The sequence below is a fragment of the Cupressus sempervirens genome, chromosome 1 (assembly GCF_028749045.1).
Source record: "Cupressus sempervirens isolate cs-2001-9-10 chromosome 1, ASM2874904v1, whole genome shotgun sequence".
NCBI classification, from domain to species: domain Eukaryota; kingdom Viridiplantae; phylum Streptophyta; class Pinopsida; order Cupressales; family Cupressaceae; genus Cupressus; species Cupressus sempervirens.
In genome coordinates this window covers 631,505,280-631,527,181 of record NC_143118.1, presented here as the reverse complement: position 1 = coordinate 631,527,181, position 21,902 = coordinate 631,505,280, and the positions used below count along the sequence as shown (strand labels likewise).

Below are 21,902 nucleotides of genomic sequence, written 5' to 3'. Positions count from 1 at the left end.
GAAGAACGAATTTCTTATACTACATTCATGGAAAAATGAGGTGAATAGCTTAAAATTTGGGTTGGTTGTTACTATGTAGTGCAAAAGAGGCAATTAAGAGGGCTTCAACAAACTCCACTCTAGTTACTAGTCTTAATAAAATCCAAATTTTACAGTTGGCTAAGATTTTCAAATGTTTTCTATTCAATTTCAATGTCTCCATGATAGACTCATTTTATAAATTTTACAGCACTAATGTTTGTAAATATATAGACATTTAAAAATAGAAATCATATGATCTAACAAACACACTATAAAGCCTATAAAATGAGTCTATTATAGAGATATTGAAATTGAAGAGAAAAAATTTGAAAATCTTAGTCAATCATAAAACTTGGACTTTTACTTAAAGTAGCAATTGGAGTGGGGTTTGCTAAAGCCATGTTAATTCCCTCCTTTGAGCCACATATTAGCATATAGCTCAATTTTTCTACTATAAACCTCATTTTTGCATTAATATATGTAACATAAGAAATTTGTTCTTTTATGGTCATAGTTACCCACTTCCCAATAGCTAGCATTATCAACTCCAATCTTTTCCCCATGTATAGCACAATCTCATTTGTCATCATCCTCAATAATTCTTTAATAATGTCACCAACCCTATTGAAAATTTCAAAATCAAAACTTGCATATAACAACAAGAAGTTGTAACCCTCCACCACATCATTCTAATTCATGTGGTTGTATTGTTCAGTTGTGTTTTTCGCTTTTTGAATTAGAATATTTAAAACAACTCTGGGTGCATCAAGGGAACCGTCAACTAAAGTCAACATCCTAGAAAATTTCTACATCAATTTTTGTCTTTTCTTCAACCATAGAAATAAACTGTCAACTGTTTTACTTACGACAAAAGCTTGAGGGTCACGATTTTCAAATAGACTCATAATGCTCCATGCCTGAGAACATAGTTGTATAGCTTCAATCACATTTTTTATGTCCTCACTAAATGGACAGAGATTAATTAAGATAGTGATTATTGAAACTATTTTCATCTTACCAAATGCTTTTTAGATAGATATTTCTCTTTCTATTTCCAATTTGACAGGAAAATTTTATTTTAGATGTTGATCATAGTTGTAACTAGAAGAAGACATCCTCCTAAGCGATATTTCTAATTGCTCACATGTTTGGTCAGCTTATTAAGCTTGCAATTTCATGCTTTCAATACATTCTTTGTTCACCACCCATAAGTAGGCAACATTTTCATCTGACATGGTTCCAAATAAACTTTTAAATATATATAATAAAATGAAAATTTTCGTAGTTAAAAATCACCCTATCCTTTTCCACCATATAAATCAGAAAATTCTTCTCCAGTTAAATCCATCACAAGCCTACGCATACACTTGATAGAGAAGAAGAGCTCAAATACTACCAGCATAATTTGCTAAAAAAAGTCAATAAAACTTGCAGACACAACCATCAGAACCAACTTATGAACTCTTAACGTACGACCAAGCTTTACCATTAATTTTTTAAGATAGTTGTCGTTCATTTCTCTTTTGCTTGTGTGTTTGTCTTTCAACTGAAGCAAATATCGTAACCAAAAATCTTCAATTGGAAAATAATTTTTAATGTTCGCACATTGTCTTGTCACACTTTTTGTGCAAAACACAACTGTCCTTGCATGTTTGCAATATATGATAGCAAACCCTAGTATGATGACTATAAAATAAAGAATAATGAGACTATTCAAAGAAAAACTAGTCATTACCATTTCAAACACTATGACTTCATTCGTCTTTATTGGTTACTCCATTTGCCGACCAATTTTTTTCGCAAGTATGGCAGTGTTTTACAAGATCCTCCTATTTGCCAATACATTTTATTAGTTTTTTCTTTTGTGATGTCATTCTTGTACTTATGTTACTTTTGGTTGGTTGACTTCACAAATTGCTTGGGTTAGAGCCTTACGGGTTGTGTTAACTAGTATGTGGTGTTTCTCCAATATCCTAACTGCACTGGTATCCCCAACGTCCCTAACCCTAGCCTCTTTTTCTCCATTCCATCGGGATTCAGTTGCCTCCACGCGCAGTATAAGCATTAAGTTCCCTAACTAGTTCTTAGTCTCTTTGATCAAGTCATCATCGTTCATTTTTCTGCTGCATTCCTCCCCAAAGTGCTCATTGGTCTTCCTCCCTACCTTACTGTTGACAACATTCTTCTCTACAATACTCATGGTAGTTTTCCTCCCTATCGTACTCGTCATCATATACTTGCCTACCTTACAATTTTCCTTTGGCTCCCTCATCAAGCGCAATACCAAATTGGTTCCCTTCTGTTAACCCACCCTTTGATAGTTTTATGGCAAGTCTCCTCAATAGTCTCCTCCGTTCTATCCCTTGTTGGTGTATTAAGATCCTCTGGGTAGCCTTTCAATTGTTTGTATGTTCTCATTTATTTCTCTTTTTGTTCAAGAGGTTGGGAATTGCCTCTCTCTGGCTTCGTCTGGTAACTCTTTTAGCCTGTGGTTGTTCATTGGCATCCATTCTCCCCGTACACTTGGAGCATTTGTTGGAGCTCATTTTCACAATTGATCTCTTCACAATGGTTTTGGAAAGCAAAAAAAATTTGTGCTAACAATTGAGAGAGATGACACATTAACTAGTCCACAACAAAACTCACTCTTGTGTGGCTTCCCTTGTCATATGACTTTGGATCGATGCCTACAACAATGTTAAGAAGTCAAAAGTTAGTCTCTATTGCCCTTCGAAAAGTTCTCGTAATCTTACGTCTTGCTCCTGACTGCTACTTGCACTATTGTCTATTAGTTGGGTCATTAGTTTTCCTCCACCATCAGCATTTCGTCACTTGTTGCGTTTGTATCAGCAACAACACTAAATGTTTGCCTTTGTGAGCTAGCTAGTTCAATTCATGTAATAACAATATGAAACATAAAATAACATAATATGTCAGAGAACACCCTATGCTTTTTGTATTAATTTATAAATTACTTACAAGTTATAACAACAATATGACATCACAGTAACAACAATTTCAATGATATCATAAGATTTGATTTCCTCTTCCATGCGAGAGAAGCATATATATAGACTCGAGGAGCTACAAGGCGAACAACCCATATTTGCCTACCGCTCTGTTACATTAACAATGTAACAATATCAACACCATAAGTGAAACCTTAACAACATTAATTGTTATTTAAAAAAGTTTGGTTGAACTCCTATATTCTTAAAGAAATAAATTAGTTTGTTCAATTTCGTGTTAAGTTTTGAAAATTGACTACCTTCAACATTTTCTATTCTAAGTCTTTTCTCTTTGCACAATTATCATCCAAAACTAAAAAACAAAAAAAGAAAAAGTTTAAAAAACCAAAAAAAAAAAATTAAACCTTCAAATAGTCAAAAAATTTATATGCTAGCCAAAGTTAAATTTGAGAGAAAGAAATCAGAATTGGAAAGCACTATCTAGTGGTAGAATATTACACTAAGTAGAATAGTCATAGAGTTGACAATAAACTAGATATTAGCAACAAGAGGGCACTTACATATGATCAAGAAACCCCCTGACGACCTATGGTCAATGACGCAAGATGGCATGTGTCTTTGAGAGAATGCGGCATTGATAGGAAAAATAGGTACAAACAAAACAAATGAGAAAGTAGACTTTTGGCAAACATCTAAACCTAGGCTTAGTATAGAAATGTCTTCTGGGGAACATATTATGTTCCTTCCAAAATTATTGAGGTATATTATTATAATGTGATCTTATCCAACCCCAATTTTTGTGTATTTTTTCTCATGTTATAATTGCATAATACAAATCGAGGATAACATTATTTAAAGAAAATATTTATTTGGAAAAGCATAATTATAACCCTAATTTGTTGCAAGTGTGACTTGTGCAGATTAGGGAATGGTTATTATAGATAGATACATGCATCCTATGTCACAAGATTCGTTGAATTTTCGGCTACAAATTCGAAATTCAGCAAATTTCAAAAACAAAACATTAAAATTCGTATGAAGTTCGTCGAAGTCTATTGAGAAGGAATTTTTACGGCTGCAGCTGGCTGAAAAGGAAACGTCTACGGCTGCAACTGGGGCAAAAGAGATTTGCGGTGGTCCGAATGTGTCCGCTAAATAATGAGATTATGGTCATGATATGTTCATAATAACATGTCCACCTAAATTTCTAGGGCATAAGAGATTCCTTTGCTATTACGATTTGGACATCCACTATCTAGAGCATTTCAATTTGGACTGCCACAATGCAGACGACCAACATATGAAGCTTGAAAGTTGCATGCCATTCATGATATTCGTGTTTGTTTAATCCGCTTTGGAGCATGCCACGTCATTTAAAGTCAACAATGATTTTATATATTTATATTGTAAATATTAAAAGAATCGCATGTTTTAACATTGGTTTTAAAATAGAATAAAAATGTGGTATTTTATTTATTTTTTAATGTTATAATAAATATTTTTATTATGTTTTTTACTAATAATATTGTAGTGTTCTAATTTTCTGTCTTGTATTTAAAAAATGAATTTGCTAAATTTTTATTTTTTATAGTTAAAATTTTTAATTATATATTTTTTATTTTTTTCAAAATAAAATTTCATGACTATTTCATTTCAAATTTATAATGTTTTGAAGTATTAAACTATTTTGAATTTTATTGAATATATTATTATATTTTCTAAAAATTAAATTTATATTAGGCAAATTTAATGTCGAATTTTTTTAAATGTTTTACCATGCTGAACTTTATCTGAATTTGATTGTTGCTAAACTCGAACTCGAATTCGAACCTAGTGACTTAGCATGCATCATGATTCTATAATCAAGTCTCCTAACAACTATGGATTGTCGTCCCAAAAATGATTAAAATAAATCACTATCCAGGCTCGACTTTGCGTCCTATCCTACATATCGAGCATTAGAATTGTACAAATATAATTCAATCAGTGTCCTCATAACACATCAAACTATTTGTTAGTGCTTTCATTTTTATTAGCAAACTTTTTATATATAATTCTTTACAATCTCAAGCATTTGGTCAAACCAAATTATTTATTTTTCAACATTGTCATGTTTTCTATATGTCATATTTACTGCTTATCTAATAAATTAGATACAAAAAATTACTAAAAAAATGGCCATGTGTACCAATTATACATGATTAAAATGTCGTGATTTTCTCTAGAAATTACATTTGAGGGAAAAAGCAAAGATGGTTGGACAAGGATTCTATTTTATTCGACTATACCATCATCCCTTGACAATATACAACATATTTTAAAAAGCAAGTGCTTACCAAGAGGAATACAATCGTTAACCAACCAAATCTTATAACCACTTGCAAGAGAAAGCAAACTTAATATGGATGGTTAATACATTGCCAAAAAATCAATATATTTCAGCATAACAATAGGCATCAAACACCTCAAAGAATTTCATGTGTCCACTTCTCATAAGTTTTTGGTGCAACTATTGTAAAACATGTCTTTTGTATTAGTGATGCGTAGCTGCTCTAAGAAATATCAATATAGAAACATCTTCTCTTAGTTACCATTTGCAATTTACTTATTTAATTGTTTCATAAATTTTATTTTATTTTTATTTCCTTGTTATAGTTATGTGCAACCTAATTTGATATTCTTTAGCCAGGAATCACTACTGATGAAATCGACAAAGTTGCCCACAAAATAATTATCGGTGGTAGTGCATACCCATATCCTTTAGGTTAGAAAGGATTTCCAAATGGTAGTTGTTTTCGAGGAAATGAGGTCACATTTCATGGTATTCATGACTTATACCCCTTGGAGGTAAATTCCTATGAATTAAATGAGACACACCTTTGTATTAATATTGTTTGGGTTGTTGTGATCATTGTTTATTAACAGAGTTGATGTCCTAAAATACATTGCAGGATGGTGATATTATCAACATTGGTGTTAGCATTTGCCTGAATCTAAGTGCATATCCTTTTCTCGATGGGATTTGAAGTGTTCACTTTATTTTATCATAATAGTTTGGAAATTATTTTCTATAGTTTGTTTATTACATTGCCTCAGGTGATTGATTTAATTGGTTATACAACATTTTACTCGCAATACTTCCGCTACATATAGTTCACTGAAAACAATTACAATTACTTGTAATTGTTTAGTTGATTTAGTCCTTAATTTTTGATTTAGGGATATCATAGAGATAGATAAGAAATATTTTTGTGCAGCAATGTTAATAATAATTCAAGACAATTGGTGGAGGTGACATCTTTTCCAGATATTTGACTCGGCAACAATTTCACTTGAAGTTTAATTTTTTATGTTTCTTATTTTTGGTACATTGATTTCGGTATTGTGTTACTATCACTAGAATTTTTCTCATTATTTCCTTCTTTTAAATCTTCCAAAAACCATCCAAGCTCGTGCTTTTTAGATTGAAAAACAAATTGCACAATTACTTTTAGTTGTACGTACAATTTTAGTTACAAAATCAAATTTTGTATGTTTTTGCAAAAGTGAACACCCAATATCTTATATTGAATTCTTCAATAAATGATCTTAACATATGAAGCTTAAATCACAGTTATATTACCAAGACAATGAAAAGATCAAACATCATACTTACAAAGCCTTTCTTAATACTTAACAAATGAAGCTTAAATCTTAGTTATATTACCAAGACAATAAAAAGATCAAACATCATACTTACAAAACCTTTCTTAATGCCCTTAAAGGTTCCCTTATCAATTACCTTCTACAAGATTATGCCAACTACTCTAAGCTCTTTTCTCATAAGTTCTTTGGCAGTTATATAAAGAATAAAGTCTAAAAGCTCTGATAATCTCGTAGTACAAGAACTACAATCTTAGAAAATGTGTTTTATGCTTCCCTACTCCATATCGGAGACACTATCCTTTCTCATAGGTTCTTTGATGGTTATATAAAGAATAATGTCTGAAAGCTCTGATAATCTCGTACTACAAGAACTGCAATCTTAGAAAATGTGTTTTATGCTTCCATACTCCATATTGGAGACACTATTGTATAGTTGTGAAGCCACTTGTAGCTACTTCATGCTCATCTAATTGGCCAAAAGCTTAGACAACAATTTATAGAGAGTATTGCATAATGCAATTGGCCAAAATTCCTTAAAACTTTCCTTTGAATCTTGTTTTGGAATAAGAGCATGAAAGGTGTGTCGACTACTTTAAATAAGGCCTCTTGAATTTGTATAACTCTCCAAGGCCTCAATAATCTCATCCCTAAAAAAAAGCAAGCGCTTTTGGAAATGAGCATTACTTACCTCTTCGTTAGAGATATTATTTAATAATACTTTGTGGTGTTCATTGGAGATCAATTTATTAGAATTTATTGCAATATAATAAAATGGTTATAGTATCACCATTTTATTAAAAAATTATTAACATCTAGCTTGATAGATTATTTATTTATTTCTACATTATCAATTGCTCACATATAGGCTCTAATATGAGTTTTGTCTATTCCCCACTATCCATTGACGTTGTGCAACCCCAGCAAGCTTGCTTGAAGTCCTCCCCTAAAATCTAAGAACGCTCCTAAAAAAAGGGATTGTGCTAGAAGTCTCCAAGCTGATCTCAGAGGTCTCCTGGTGTGTCCCAACTCTTGATTAACTCCTAGTTCATCTCTAAAAAATAGGGATTCTTCCTAGAATCTAGGAAATTGTGCAAACCAGATCAAACTAGTTTAAAACCCCATATATGCCTCCATAAGCTCCTAAACAGGGTTCATTCTCAATCAATGGCCTACAAGAACCGAATAATAGGTCAACCCTGCTAAAAACACTAGCACTAATAAGGTACAAATATGCGGACATTACAGTTACACCCCAAGCCCTTACTACGAGAGAAGTTGCATCTACTCAAGCATATCTTATATTCTATCACAAAAATTCACTTAAACGTCATATATTAATATTATACATAAGGAGGAGCATGTATATATAAACCACAATTGCTTGCCAGAAGGAAAAATGTTGAAAATTGCAGATCTGATATAGTATCAGTCTGTTGATATGAAGATAAATTTCTTTGGGGTAAATGCTAATCAACCTCTATGATTTGATCTTAGACCTTTCTACCCTTATGCTGACTGCTTTGATATTCATTGGTAATTGTATTTGGTGATGAAATGTCTGCTGAATATATTTGATTAATTCCATGACTTTTTGTATTGTATGATTCATGGTATCAATGTAATAATAGACAGTTCGCAGATTAGATAAGTGATGAATAAGACATCGTTGATTAGATGATTAGTGATTTATGATGTAATGACCATAAGTTTTATATATTGACAAATTGAATGTATGATGATTTGATATAGTGATTTGCTAATTTTGGATCCATAAGTGATCCTTGAATAAACGGGATAAAAAAATTTATACTTTATTTGTGAAAGGGCCACCACCTTTAATAAAACTAGAGTGACTACCATCCTTGCTTCCCTTTGACAGTTATAAGTTTATTTTGCAATTCATGTTCCTTTAATCTGATCTTCAAATGAAACCTTCTTTCCTTTATATCTTCCAATGTAAGGGAGAGGTCACATCTCTTCATAATTTCTGCCTTTTAAAAGTGACAATCTTCCACAATTGGCACCTTTTGCAATCGTACAACCCTTCATAATTTATCCCCTTTTAAAACAATCTATTCCTTATTTCATTCTCATTCCTTTATATATCTTTCTTTGATTCATGTGTTGCTTTCTTTATTCCTTAATCCATTAAATCTTTCTTGATTCAGATCTTTGAACTATGTCTTAATACTTCTTGGAGTCTGAATATGTTTTCCTTCTCAATTTGCATTACCATATTATTTTACATCTGCACAAATTCCTCTTTAATATTTGCATCTACTCTTCTAACAATTCCTTTATCAATTCTTCTTGCCCGCAACCTTTCTTCGATGATCGTCTCTTTTATCTTCTCATTTGATGGTTGCACATTTTAGATAAACACAAAGAGTTAAAGCATGAGTAAAATATAAAGATTAAGTAAAACATTATTCTCTTAGACATTCAATCCTTCAGGTTTCTCTATATATACCTCCTCTAAGTTCCAATTTACAGAAGCTGATTTGACATCCATCAGCCACACTTTGTAATTTTTATGAATGGAAAAAGCTAAAAACATTCTAATTGCTTCAATTCGAGCTATTGGAGCAAAAGTTTCTTCAAAATCAAGTGAAGAGAACAGCGGTTCTGATTATCAAACTTCAAAGAAGGAGAGACAAGTTCACCAAAACTTTGCAGCTAGATTATATCTGCTCCTGCCTTGGGGGGCTGATCGTGTGGGTCCCACAGGCTACTTTAGCCTCGTGGACATCATTAAAATCTATCCTATCATATCATATCATATCAATGCCCTCAACTTCTGTATACCCTTTTCTTAGAAGCCTATCTTTATTGCTAGCAAATTTTTCATTTTGATTTAGTTTATTCTTAAAAACCAACTTAGTACCAATTACATTTATATCAAAAGGTCTGGCAACTAACTCCAACAATCTGTTTTTCTCTATTTGACTCAAATCCTCTTTCATTGCCTTAACCCAATTATCATCTTTACTTGCTTCCTTATAGGGTTTAGGCTCAAATTCAGATACTAAAGAGAGACATACTTTTTAATTATGTTGTTTAGCAACTCTTCTTCATGTTTGAACTCTGTCGTCCTTATTATCTATGATTTGTCACTCAAAATGTCATTTGTTTTCACAAACATTGCGGGGCACTTGTCATGAAAATATCAAAATTCTTGTCACCATCATTCTCCCATGTGTTCATCCCTTCCTCACAATGACTCCCACAAGCTACTCCTACGACAATTCTTGCAATGACTGCCACTGGATTTTCCGCACAACTAGCCCCCTCGATCATTACTGTCGTTTGTGCAACTAGTGATCTATGTTCGTGGTGTTTGTTCGCAGATGTGTGGCTTGTTTTCTATCGTTGTACCAACCTGGACTAGTCTTTGTCATCATTCCGCTCCATTTCATGTCATGTGTGCAGATGCTTTTCTTTGCTTGTCCACACGTTCTTTCCAATCAAGGGTTTTGTTTGGCTGCTTCATGTGTTTCAACGACTCGTTTTACCCGTGTCGCTAGCGCCATGTTTTCTATGTGTGTCTCTATGTGATTATGATGTGCATGGCTTCCTTCTCTCTATCGTCTCTTGGCAATACTACAGTAATCGTTGATCTCTCCTTTCATGAGTTTAGCGGTTGGGCAATTGTCTGCATGATCGACTACTTTGCGGTTCCTGTGTGTTTCTCTCCCATGTTCCTCTTTCACGTCCTCTCCTGCAAATGTTCTATTGGGAGTTTGTGTGTGTTTGGGATTTGTTCTGGCCAAGAGTCCTTCTGCTACACTAAACACTCAGCCAGACCTTTGCGGATTTATTGGTTTACCTAGCACAGTTTTCACATCACTACACCCTATCGTAAGCTGGGGTGTGCCTTCTCGCCATGGTTGTTAGTGATGACCTACCCTAGCCCTCCCTATTTACTAGAGACTTTTCGACAAAGTAGTAAAAACTAAAGCTGAAAACCAGTGGCTGATAAATATAGTTCAAACTCTATCCAAGTATGTGGCGAAACTTAAATAGCTAACAAACTCCAACAGAATGCTCTCTTCCTCGATTGGCTCTGATAATGCATGCCTCATATTTGATCTAAAGTCGGTTATCAGACAACAAGCCAAACTGACCTCTAGCAAAGAGAAACAAATTGGGATTGTAGAGAGGCATTCTTCTCTATTGACGGAAACCAAAGATAAAGTGAAAACTTGGGCTTCTTTATGTAACTCCACTGTTGTTGCACCCTTCTCTAAAGTTGAGAAGTTGATTAAAGATATGATGGACAATAAGTGGGAAGAATTGAATATTTGCCTCTGTGGTCTTCCCTCCTCTACTTGCCCATCAGTGACTGGGCACTCCTATCTCACAAACCAGCTCGATATCTTAGATATGATACTTGACCGGTGTTGGGTTGGGCCAAATGGTATTCTTTTTATCTGTTTTCTTTCCCTTTCTAATAGGTTGTGGGCTCCTGAGGCGAAGATGAAGTTGATCCCTCTTACCACTAAGATTTATCTAGAAGAGGACCTCACGAAATCCCAAGTGGCTGAGTTAAAACACTCTAGGAGCCTCGTGATAGAGGCTAGGAGCCTCGTGATAGAGGCTAGGCGTAATGGTGAGTGGGCATTAATTTATAAGCTCAGGGCAGTTATCCGTGACTCTCCTCTCAATGGTTAGGAATCGAAGCTAACCACCAAGGCCAAATGCCATCTTCACCATCAGTCAGACAAAGGTGGCCCTCCATAGGCTCTCTTCTTGTCAACTGCTAGAACGACAACGGCTCTTTGTGGTCATATCTTGGTCTTCACAGAGCCACATAAGAGTCCCATACATCTGCTGCTAGGTTATGCAAGGTATTCATGGTTATCTAATTGCAGAGAGGAGGTGTGTGCTTCGCCCAGCGATTGAGGCTTTGTTGGTGTGGGTTGTTTGGTTAGAAATTATCTCTTCACTTCTACCTTGTTGATCCATTCAGACATCTATGCTAAATTCTTGTGGATCCATATCAATCCCATTGTTCAACGTGAGAGGGATATCTATATGGCTATGTGCTACTCTCCACCTTTCTCTTCTCTCTATGTCATTCACAGTCCTGATAATGGGGGCACGTTTTTGGACTCACTCGAGGGCATATCCGAAATTGCAACCATGGGTGGCATCATTTTATTAAGGGATTTTAATGCCTAGACCAAAGATCCACAGACTCCTATACATGATTGTTGTTCAAATTAGACTTGTTCTTCTAAGATAAATCCAACTAGCCTAGGGCTTAACCACAACTCAGACGTCACGATAGTCAAGTGTCACTCTCTATTTATGGTCCTCATCTCCTCCAGCTTTGCAAATTTTGCAACCTGGTGATTCTGAACGGTCTCACATGCTTCCACAATTCTAAATTGTTCATTGTTGGCCCCATTGTGGTAGTGCAAGTGTTGTTGACCATGCTCTCACTTGTGCTTCCTTCATTCCCTTCATTTGCCGCTTCACCATCACCTGCATGCCCTTGGCTAACCATGCTATCCTCAGCCTCGTGCATTGATTCTCCCTTGTTGTTTGCCTCCCCCTTCCCACTCCCCGATGGCAGCTATCCACGCCCATGTTCTCTTCATCTAAGTTGAGAGTAATGGTGACCTTTTCCTCATCCATCTCAAACGCCTTCTTCCTCATGGTGTTTTCTCCGAACACGACCTGGTCTCGTGCATGTTCCACCTTTTTGCCATTGTGATCTAGGAGTCTACTCTCCTTCCCATCCCTCATTGCCCCCGCCACCACTCCTTACGTCTTGGTACTTGCCCTATGGACAGTCGATCCGATGATGATTGTAATCCTTCCACCACTGCTTGCACTCTACTTTCATCTCTCACTCTAATGATTTGACCAGGTTGCATCGCTAACACTGTCTTTTTCCTTTGTTACAAGAAACAGTAATTCATTGCTTCCCAATTCTGTTACCTTAACGACACGTTATCTGGCAATCAAAGCTCTTTTCGTGCCCTTTATTCCCTTGCTACTCCCCCCCCACACCCTCCCCAACACCCTCAATCTCCACTCCCTCACCACCCATGCCTCCATTCTCCTAGACATTCTTGGCCAACCTCTCTCCACCTTAACCCACCTCCTAGCTACAACCTTTTCACCCCATCCAACATTTGTGAGGCCATTAGATTGATGAGCTCTAGTACAACGGCTAACAAGGAGGGTTTTCAGTCTAAATGACTTAAGCTTGGTCTCCCTATCTTGGTTTCCTTTCATACAGTGGTTTTCAAAAGAGTTATTTGCACTAGTTCTCCTAATTCATGGTCGAGACACATCATATATCCGATTCACAAGAACGGTTTGGCTTCAAACCTGAGCAACTACAAAACTATCTATTAGAATAATCTTTAATGCTCACTGTTGTAGTTTATTGTAAATATTAGAATGTTTCTAATATTTAGGTGTAGTGTAGAATAGAATGTTTCTATTCTATTCTAATCTCCTTTTGTATATATTGATCGTTTTGATCTCTATTTAATCAATATAAAATACTCCGCCATTTACATTTGTAACATGGTATCAGAGCACTAGGGTTTTAGAATAAAAAGTCTGCGAATTTGTGGAAAAACGTCTGTGTTTTATTTCAAATCTGCCAAATCACGTCTCTTCCTCTGAGCGTCTGAAATACATCGGAACTACGTCTGTTTTCGGCTCCAAATCACGTCTCATCCTCTGCTATGAGCGTCTGAAATATAAATCCGCCATTTTCTCAGTTCGATTGCAAATCGCGAGCTCCTAAAACACGATTTTTTTAGTCGAAAAACTCGCGGTTTTAAGGTAAAATCATTGTTTTTTTATATGTTACCTTTGCCGTCTCATTAATAAAAAAAATGCCCCCAGTCTGCAACTAAAATCAGCCATTTTCTCTGCTAATTCGTCCTCCATAACTACCGACTAGGGTTTTCTTCGCAACCCTAGTTTTTAACCTCAGAAAAAATTTCTTATCTCATATTCTTGGTGGGTTTCTCGAGATCTCAAATGGGTATTCATTAGTTTTTTATGGGTGTCTTGTTTTTCGTGCCTTGATTTTTGAGCCAGCGGATCCAAATTCCGACAACATTTTATTTCTGGGTTTTTCGAGCTCTTTTCTGGGTTCTCCAAATTTTCTGGGTCTTTAATTTTCTCACCTCAAAGTTTGTGCCATTTGAGATATTCACACGTTATGAACATCTGTATCAGTAGCATCAAAAGTCAGACTCAATTCAACAGCAAGCCAATGCTGCCTAGCACTCAGAGCAGAAAGAATCTATCATGCCTTTATGGCCAACATACCTACAAATCATGCGAAATCTTCTGCCTAGTACATCGATTCTGGTGCCTCCCGACATTTTACTCATAGGCGTGATTGGTTTGTTGAATTCACTCCCTATTCTGATTCAGTAATCTTTGGAGGCGGTGAAGAATACAATATTGTTGGCAAAGGCAATGTTCAAATTCAGTCTGGAGGAAGAAAACTCATGTTTCTCAATGTATGTTATGTTCCTGGCATGAAACATAATCTTCTGTTTGTTAGTCAGATTATGAAGCACTCTCCTCAATTGGATGTCATCTTCAGTGGAAATGAGTGTTCGATTATTGATCATGCTTCTCGCACTACCCTTGCTATCGGTCTTGAGGATCATGGTATTTATAGACTTATAGATTCAGAAGATTCTCTTGAGCATGCCTTCATCACTGAATCATCCACTCTCAGCAGCCTCTGGCATTAGCGATATGGTCATCTGAACATGCAATATCTAGCACAACTTGCTCAGGATAATTTAGTCCATGGCCTACCTAACATCCAGAGCCAGAACCATCGCGTTTGTGGAGCTTGCCAAGCAGGGAAGCAACATAGGACACCATTTAAGAATGGCGAATCATGGCGGGCATCTAGAGTGCTATAGTTGGTCCACGCTGATGTATGTGGTCCTATGAATACTTCTTCTATTTCCGAGAACAGGTACTTCTTACTCTTTGTGGATGATTTCAGTCGCAAAATGTGGGTATATTTTCTTAAGCAAAAATCAGATGCTTTTCCTATATTTCAGCAATTTAAAGCTCTAGTAGAAAAATAGTCTGGTTCCTCCATCCGTACTCTTAGGACCGATAATGGGGGGGAATTCTGTTCTTCTGCTTTCTTTGCCTTTTGTACTACTCATGACATTAGACGTTAGTTCACCACACCTCACACTCCTCAGCAAAACGGTGTTGTAGAGCGTCGAAACCGTACAATCACAAAAATGGCTAGGGCTATGCTAGAACATAGAAATGTTCCCAAAAAATATTGGGCAGAAGCAGTATCCACAGCGGTCTATCTTCTTAACCGGTCACCCACCCTTGCCGTTAATCATAAGACTCTTGAGGAAGCCCAGTCTGGTCGCAAACCTAAGATCAACCATTTGAAAGTTTTTGGCTCTCTGGCATATGTATGGATTCCTGATGCCAAACGCACTTAGTTAGATTCCAAAAGCCAAAAACTTATGTTTACAAGATATAGTCACACACATAAGGCCTACAGGCTAATTGATGTAAATACTGATCGTTTAATCTTCAGTCATGATGTTGTGTTTGATGAGGAACTCGGACCATTTCCGCTCTCTGACTCTCCACCGCATTCCGAGATTCAGTCTTCAACAATCTCTGACTTGGGTTCTTCTATTTTACATGAGTCATCTGATGCTACTGATACACCACCTCAGCCACCTCCTAATAATACAGCCCCTGCTTCTGCTCTTCATCCAGCTATTCCGATAGCATTTGATATTGGCTCCTCGACTCTTCGGCCAAAATGGTGGGCTAAAACGATTAGTGATCTTCGTCCTGATGAACTCGTTTAGGGTAGAACCTCCAGAAATAAGAGCATTCAGCACAACACAATCAATATAGCTCTTATGGCCAACATCCATAGTATCCTTGAGCCCCAGACATATGCAGAGGCCAAAGGAATTCCAGAATGGGAACATGCAATGGATGTTGAGCTTCAAAGTCTTCAAAAGAACCATACCTGGGTTCTTTCAGATCTTCCTCTTCGGAAGAAACCCATCAATTGTAAATGGGTCTATAAGGTCAAGTACCATGCAGATGGTACCCTGGACAAATACAAAGCCAGACTTGTTGCTCGAGGATTCACCCAGCGTGAAGGCATTGACTATGAGGAGACATTTGCTCCAACAGCCAAGATGAGCACTATTCGCATTCTTCTTGCCATTGCAGCTCAGTATGGTTGGAAAGTTCATCAGATGGATGTGAAGAGTGCTTTTCTCAATGGTGAATTACAAGAAGTCTACATGACGCAACCCCCAGGTTTTAAGGTTGCCGGTTCAAAACCAAAAGTATGTAAACTCCAGAAGGCCATCTATGGTCTTAAACAAGCTCCTAGGGCTTGCTAAATAAAGATTGATCAGTACTTGGTTACTCAGGGATTTCAGCGCAGCCCGTCAGATGGTAATCTGTATATTAAACACTCTAGTAATGAAATTCTTTTTCTTGTTGTCTACGTAGATGATCTGATCATTACTGGGAGTTCAAAACATTTGATTTCAGATATCAAACAGGATCTATGCAGAACTTTTGATATGATCGATCTTGGATTGCTTCATTATTGTTTAGGTATTGAGGTTTGGCATACTGACAACAGTATTTTTTTGTCTCAATTCAAGTATGCCAGAAATTTCCTTGACAGGTTTCGAATGCAGGATTGCAAACCTGCCTCCACTCCTATGGAGATTGGTCTGAAATTGTCCGTACAATCTGATTCTCTTCCTGTAGATGAAACACTCTTCAGGCAACTAGTAGGTAGTCTCATCTATCTTACTACTACTAGACCTGATCTCAGTTTTGCAGTCAGCTACATCTCTTGGTTCATGACGAACCCCAAGACTGATCATTGGGTTGCAGCAAAACGTGTGTTACGCTATGTACAGGGTACTTCAGATTATGGTCTTCTTTACACAAGGAGTACTACTCCTCAGCTCAGTGGATTCACCGATTCTGATTGGGTCGGCTAAGTTGATGACAGGAAATCTACTTCTGGTTATGTGTTCAGTATCGGATCTGTAGCAATTACCTGGACCAGTAATAAGCAACAGGCACATGCACTCTCCTCTATAGTAGCAGAATATAGAGGAGCTGTCAAGGCAGCTTGTGAAGTAGTTTGGCTCCGTCAGATGCTTGCAGATATGCATATTTCTCAAGCAGGTCCAACTTCTTTGTTTTCAGACAATCAGGCAGTACTCAAACTTGCCAAAAACCCAGTGTTTCATGAACAAACCAAGCACATAGAGCTTCATTGCCATTATATCCGACAGTAAGTAGATGGATCTATTCAGTTACTCTATGTCCCCACCTCAGAGCAACCAGCAGATATTTTCACAAAACCCCTTGGTCGTGACAAGTTTGTTAAATTCAGGGGATCTATTGGTGTAGTAAATAGATTGAGCATTATGGGGGGGTATTAGAATAATCTTTAATGCTCACTGTTGTAGTTTATTGTAAATATTAGAATGTTTCTAATATTTAGGTGTAGTGTAGAATAGAATGTTTCTATTCTATTCTAATCTCCTTTTGTATATATTGATTGTTTTGACCTCTGTTTAATCAATATAAAATACTCCGCCATTTACATTTGTAACACTATCATGATTGAGCACACTTTTGCCAAACCCTATTCTAAAGTGTGGAACATTATTCTTTCCAGCTAGCTTGATAGGGTTGATTAGAAAGCCAGAGGCCATGCTAGCGTTCGAACAAATTAATAGACCATGAACCACATCTTGACTCTACAGGCCATCATCAAGGAGGCTCGTCACCACTTTGTGAAAGTCTACTCCTATTTCGTGGACTTTTGTACGGCCTTTGATACCAAACCACGGGTGGGCCTTTTCTAGAGATTGGGAGACATTGGGATTTTGGAGATACTATTAACAGCGATTATGCGATAATTTGAGTGTGCCTAGTAGATTCAGGATGCCGAAGGGCTCTATAGCTCTCATTCAGAATAGTTTTGGGGTGAAACAGGGCAGCCCTCTTTCCCCCATCTTGTTTGGTATTTATATTGATAAGCTTGAGTCCTTTCTCAAGGACTCCTTGCTCCCTGTAGATGGTTGTTACTTACATTAGGTCCTAATCTCCATTCTCCTATTTGTTGTTGATGTGATCCTTGTGGCCTCCTCTCCCAAGAGACCCCAGAAGCTTGTTGGTGGCTTAGCTTCCTTTTGTGAACTTTGGCAAATTTCTGTGAACATAAGCAAGACTCGAGTTATGGTCTTCAATAGTTTTAAGACTTCGCACTTGCACTTCTATGTCCAGGGTAAGGAAATCAAGGTTACCACTTCCTATGTCTACCTCTGGGTCAAGTTCTCTGGACTTTGCTTCAATTTGAGACTTGTCATCCAGTCTAGAGTTAGTAAGGGGATGGGCTCCTTTGCTATGCTCGAGAGATGATGCTTCAAACATCAGTTACACGAGATTTTGAACATGATGTCCCCCCTGGACTCTTTGGTCAAACTGATAGTTCCTTATGGCTTAGTGGTGTCGAGATCCTCTCTTCTTGACTCGAAATGGGCATCCATCAAGTGTGTTCGGACTTTGTTGCTCTAGCGTATTATCAGATGTCACCTGCTCATCCTTCACACCATTATTCTCGCTAAGTTTGAGGCCCATCCCTTCAAATTAGCCGCCATTTTTATCTTGTTTAGTTTCTTCGTCGTCTTCATGGCTTCGCAAACTCAGAGGGCAACCGACACAGATCCTCATACTCAACTCATTGTTTTTCTGTCATTTTTGCAAAGTCCAATCCAATCTCTCATGCTCGTTGGTGGTTTTTGCGGGCTTCTTCCTTACTGGGCTCCACAGGGTTCAATATTGACAGGCTCCCTCCCTTTCAGTTCTCACTTGATGCTCCCACTCACCTCCTCCCCTCACAACATGAGTTGAACGGGCATGTCAGACTTGACATCTATAAGCAATACATCACCATGACTTGGTGTAACCCTGTTAGGGACTTGCGCCAAAGATGGCCTTTTATGCTAAGCACTTCCTTGATATTCAAGACAGTACTATTATGCGCCCTAGCTACCTATCTCTACATTGGTGTCATGCCTTACGCATCTCCCCTTGTTCCTTAATAGTTGGCTCCCACCAGCTTTGGATCTAGATAGACCATCACATTGCTAGTGAGGACTGGACTTGTCACGTGTATACCTTGGCTACGGCTGAGACAGAGATCCATTTCATTTTTTACTACCCAGCCTTCTACGAGATTCATGGGATATTCTATTGCTTATTCAGATAGTGCTACTCCCTCATGACCCTTTTCACCTATACGGACGAGAGGTGCCTTGCACTGTATCTCAAAGAGGCTATGTAGTTTTGCAACCAAGCTTTACAACTCTTATTTCCCCAGAGAGAGGCCTCGGTTCAGCTCATTACGGCTTTCTTTTCTCCCTCATCTCTGACTCATGAGACGAAGCGGCTATCCTATGAAATCACCACAAGTCACTCCAGATTTATGAGGTTTCGTAGTAGTTACACTTGTCAACATCACCCCTCAATAGTTCTCGACAGCAGCTTGGGGCCCTTGCTCATCCTAGTTTGTACCCTTCGGTGCTTGACTTCTTTCAACTAAGGAAGGACACCTGGTTGTTGCCTCGTTGAGTTGTAGCTCCTTCCTCCTCCTTTTACTTCACGTTCACTCTTTCCCAACCACCGTTTGGTGCTCTTGTAGGTGGTTGTCTTTCTTCTTGTATGCTTTCCAGACCCATAGACCCTTGGGTGGTCTTTTGTTGGACATTAATAAATTTATCTTATCTTATCTCAAAACCCGTCTCGACAACATCATGTTCAAGTGCATGAATGTTAGAATCTTTATCAGAATTTTTAGATTCCTTTCCAAAAGCGTTTTCAGAATTATCTTCTTCACAATTTCGTCATTTTTTGCATTAACACTTTCGATAACCCTTTTCAATCTTTTGTTATAGCACTTAAAAGCCATGCTATGCGTGGAGTAACCAAGAGATATACCTTCACCACATCTGGGATCAAAACTACCCAAATTATCTTCATCCCTTTTAATAAAACACCTACTACGAAAAAAAAAAATGAAATATTTAGAAGAAGTTGGTATATAATAACAAAGTTCATTCAGATTTTTCTTGTTGAAGGGCCTCAATTGTACTCTGTTAAGAGTGTATACAGCTGTGTTAACTACCTACAGCCAAAAGTTATCAGATATCTTGGCTTTGTTTAGCAAAGACCATGTCACTTCTTCAACCATTTGACTATTTCGATCAACAAAATTGATTCTATTGTAGTTTCCTTGCAGCAGAAATATGTCTAGTGATACCATATTTCTCACAATGTACAACAAATTTGATAGATACAAATTCACCGCATTTGTCTGATCTAAGACATGTAATCTGAAAACCACTTTCTTTTTCAACCATTGCTCTAAAGATTTTAAACTTTTCAAATTCCTCAAAATTTTCCTTGAGAAAAAGTCACCCATGTCATTCTAGAGAAACCATTGACAAATAGGATAAAGAAGCTTTCATTTTTCAATCCTTCAGTTCTAGTGCCACAAAGTGCCAGTATAAATTAGCTCGTTGCAAGCTTGAATATTCTTTTGGCTTAAATCCATAAGTTATTTGCAGGTTGTTTCTAGATTCAATTGAATGAGCATTTCTACATTAATTGGATGACACAATGTGAGCATTTTTTAAATTGATATAAACATGCTGACACAATCAAATCCAGCGACAGCATACGGAGATTTGATAAAGTTTTAATAAGATATGCACTTACATTTTTTAGTCTTCGACTTAGTAGATTTGTCTTAAGAACATTTGATTTCATCCTTTTTTTTTAATTGCTAACTGCATACTCCTTATAGGAATGATTTTGAGAGGGTGACATTCTATTGTGATTGATGAGTGCATTTCTCCACAAAACAGATGCAAAAGTCATCACTGAAGTTATGTAGCATGTAGTCTGAATTCATTAGGCATTATAAATTCACATCATAGAAGAGCGATAAGAAACAACTAAAAGATATAGTTGGAGGAGTCATTAATACCGTACATTGTGCCTTAAATGCTCCATATCCACTTAAAGACCTGCACACAATATGAACCACTGAAGCTAGCTTTCTTATGCCAAACAATTGATTTCTAAACACCGTGTTCACTCTGGATGGACATCAATTATGCATGAAAGCAGATGGACATGTTAAGAAAGGTATCGGAAATAGAGTTGTGAATAAAAAGATTCAATTTAAAGTGAATTTCATGAATCTCATATGAGCCTGCTTGAATGTATTCTGGACATTGGGAGGAAAATCGAGAAACACAGCATTAACCATTGGAAAACTTAATGTAAATGCTTCATGGTTTACAGCACAGCATCTTTGGAGGTAGAGATGCAATATTGGAGGTTCAGAGTGTTTATATTGACAAATGGATCTTTTGGTCAGAAGCACAGTCCCACTTTTGGCAAACTAGAAAATCAATCTAAGTTAATTAAAAATAAACTCAGATATCCATCAAAAAAACACATGAAGCAATATTTTCACATGTGAAATAGCATACCAAGTAAAATATAAGCTTAAACAAAGTAATAAATCTATTTTTTATCCTTTACCCAAAAGCAAGTTGTCCTATGATGCAAAGACCATTTACCTTGACATATGATCGAGCATATTCTAGTGCTGAAGCAGCAAGTCTTCCAGCATTTTTCATGTGGTAAATACCAGTAGCATCATGTATCTCTGGATCTTTTACAGTAGCAGAATTTGAGACAGATCCCACATAGGAAGGCCTATTAATATGGCTAGGCACACTCTGAACTGATGAAACTTTATAAGGTTTTATTTTTTCCTGTTTCCTTATCTCATTTAGCACTCTGTCCTTGTTCATAAGATTATAGCATGTTAGGTAGTACTCTCAAAAAAAATCCAGAAAACAAAAAAATAGCATTCAATTAGAAGCTTCTTCAATAATGTTAATCAAGTTCCAACTAGGTTCCTTCTTTCCTCAAGCTAAAATTTCCATATAATGTACACCATATGTGTCAAAACATAGCCTGGGTGTATATATCTGCTTTTTATACAGAAAAGCTTTATAAATCCATACTTGAACAGTAGTTTGAACTGCACAATATGTAAAACTTAATTATAATTCCAAAGAAATAATAATAAGAATGACCCACTTTGTTGATTCTTTATCCCAAAAAGAAAAAATCATTTTACTTCCAACTCTAAGA

The 21,902-nt window shown here is 36.7% G+C and overlaps 1 protein-coding gene across 9 annotated transcripts in view; it reads right to left on the bottom strand.

The window, feature by feature from the left end:
* LOC149579504 (methionine aminopeptidase 1D, chloroplastic/mitochondrial-like) overlaps positions 1 to 21,902 on the bottom strand; it is a 180,321-nt gene that overhangs the window by 82,302 nt on the left and 76,117 nt on the right. For all 9 annotated transcript variants that reach the window (XR_016365146.1, XR_016365148.1, XR_016365143.1 and 6 more), the window contains exon 4: positions 21,320 to 21,542. Coding sequence is in view for 5 of the 9 variants with exons in the window: in XM_089833285.1 (XP_089689411.1) it covers positions 21,320 to 21,542 (223 nt within the window). In the remaining 4 variants the exon portion in view is untranslated. The remainder of the gene's footprint in view (positions 1 to 21,319; positions 21,543 to 21,902) is intronic.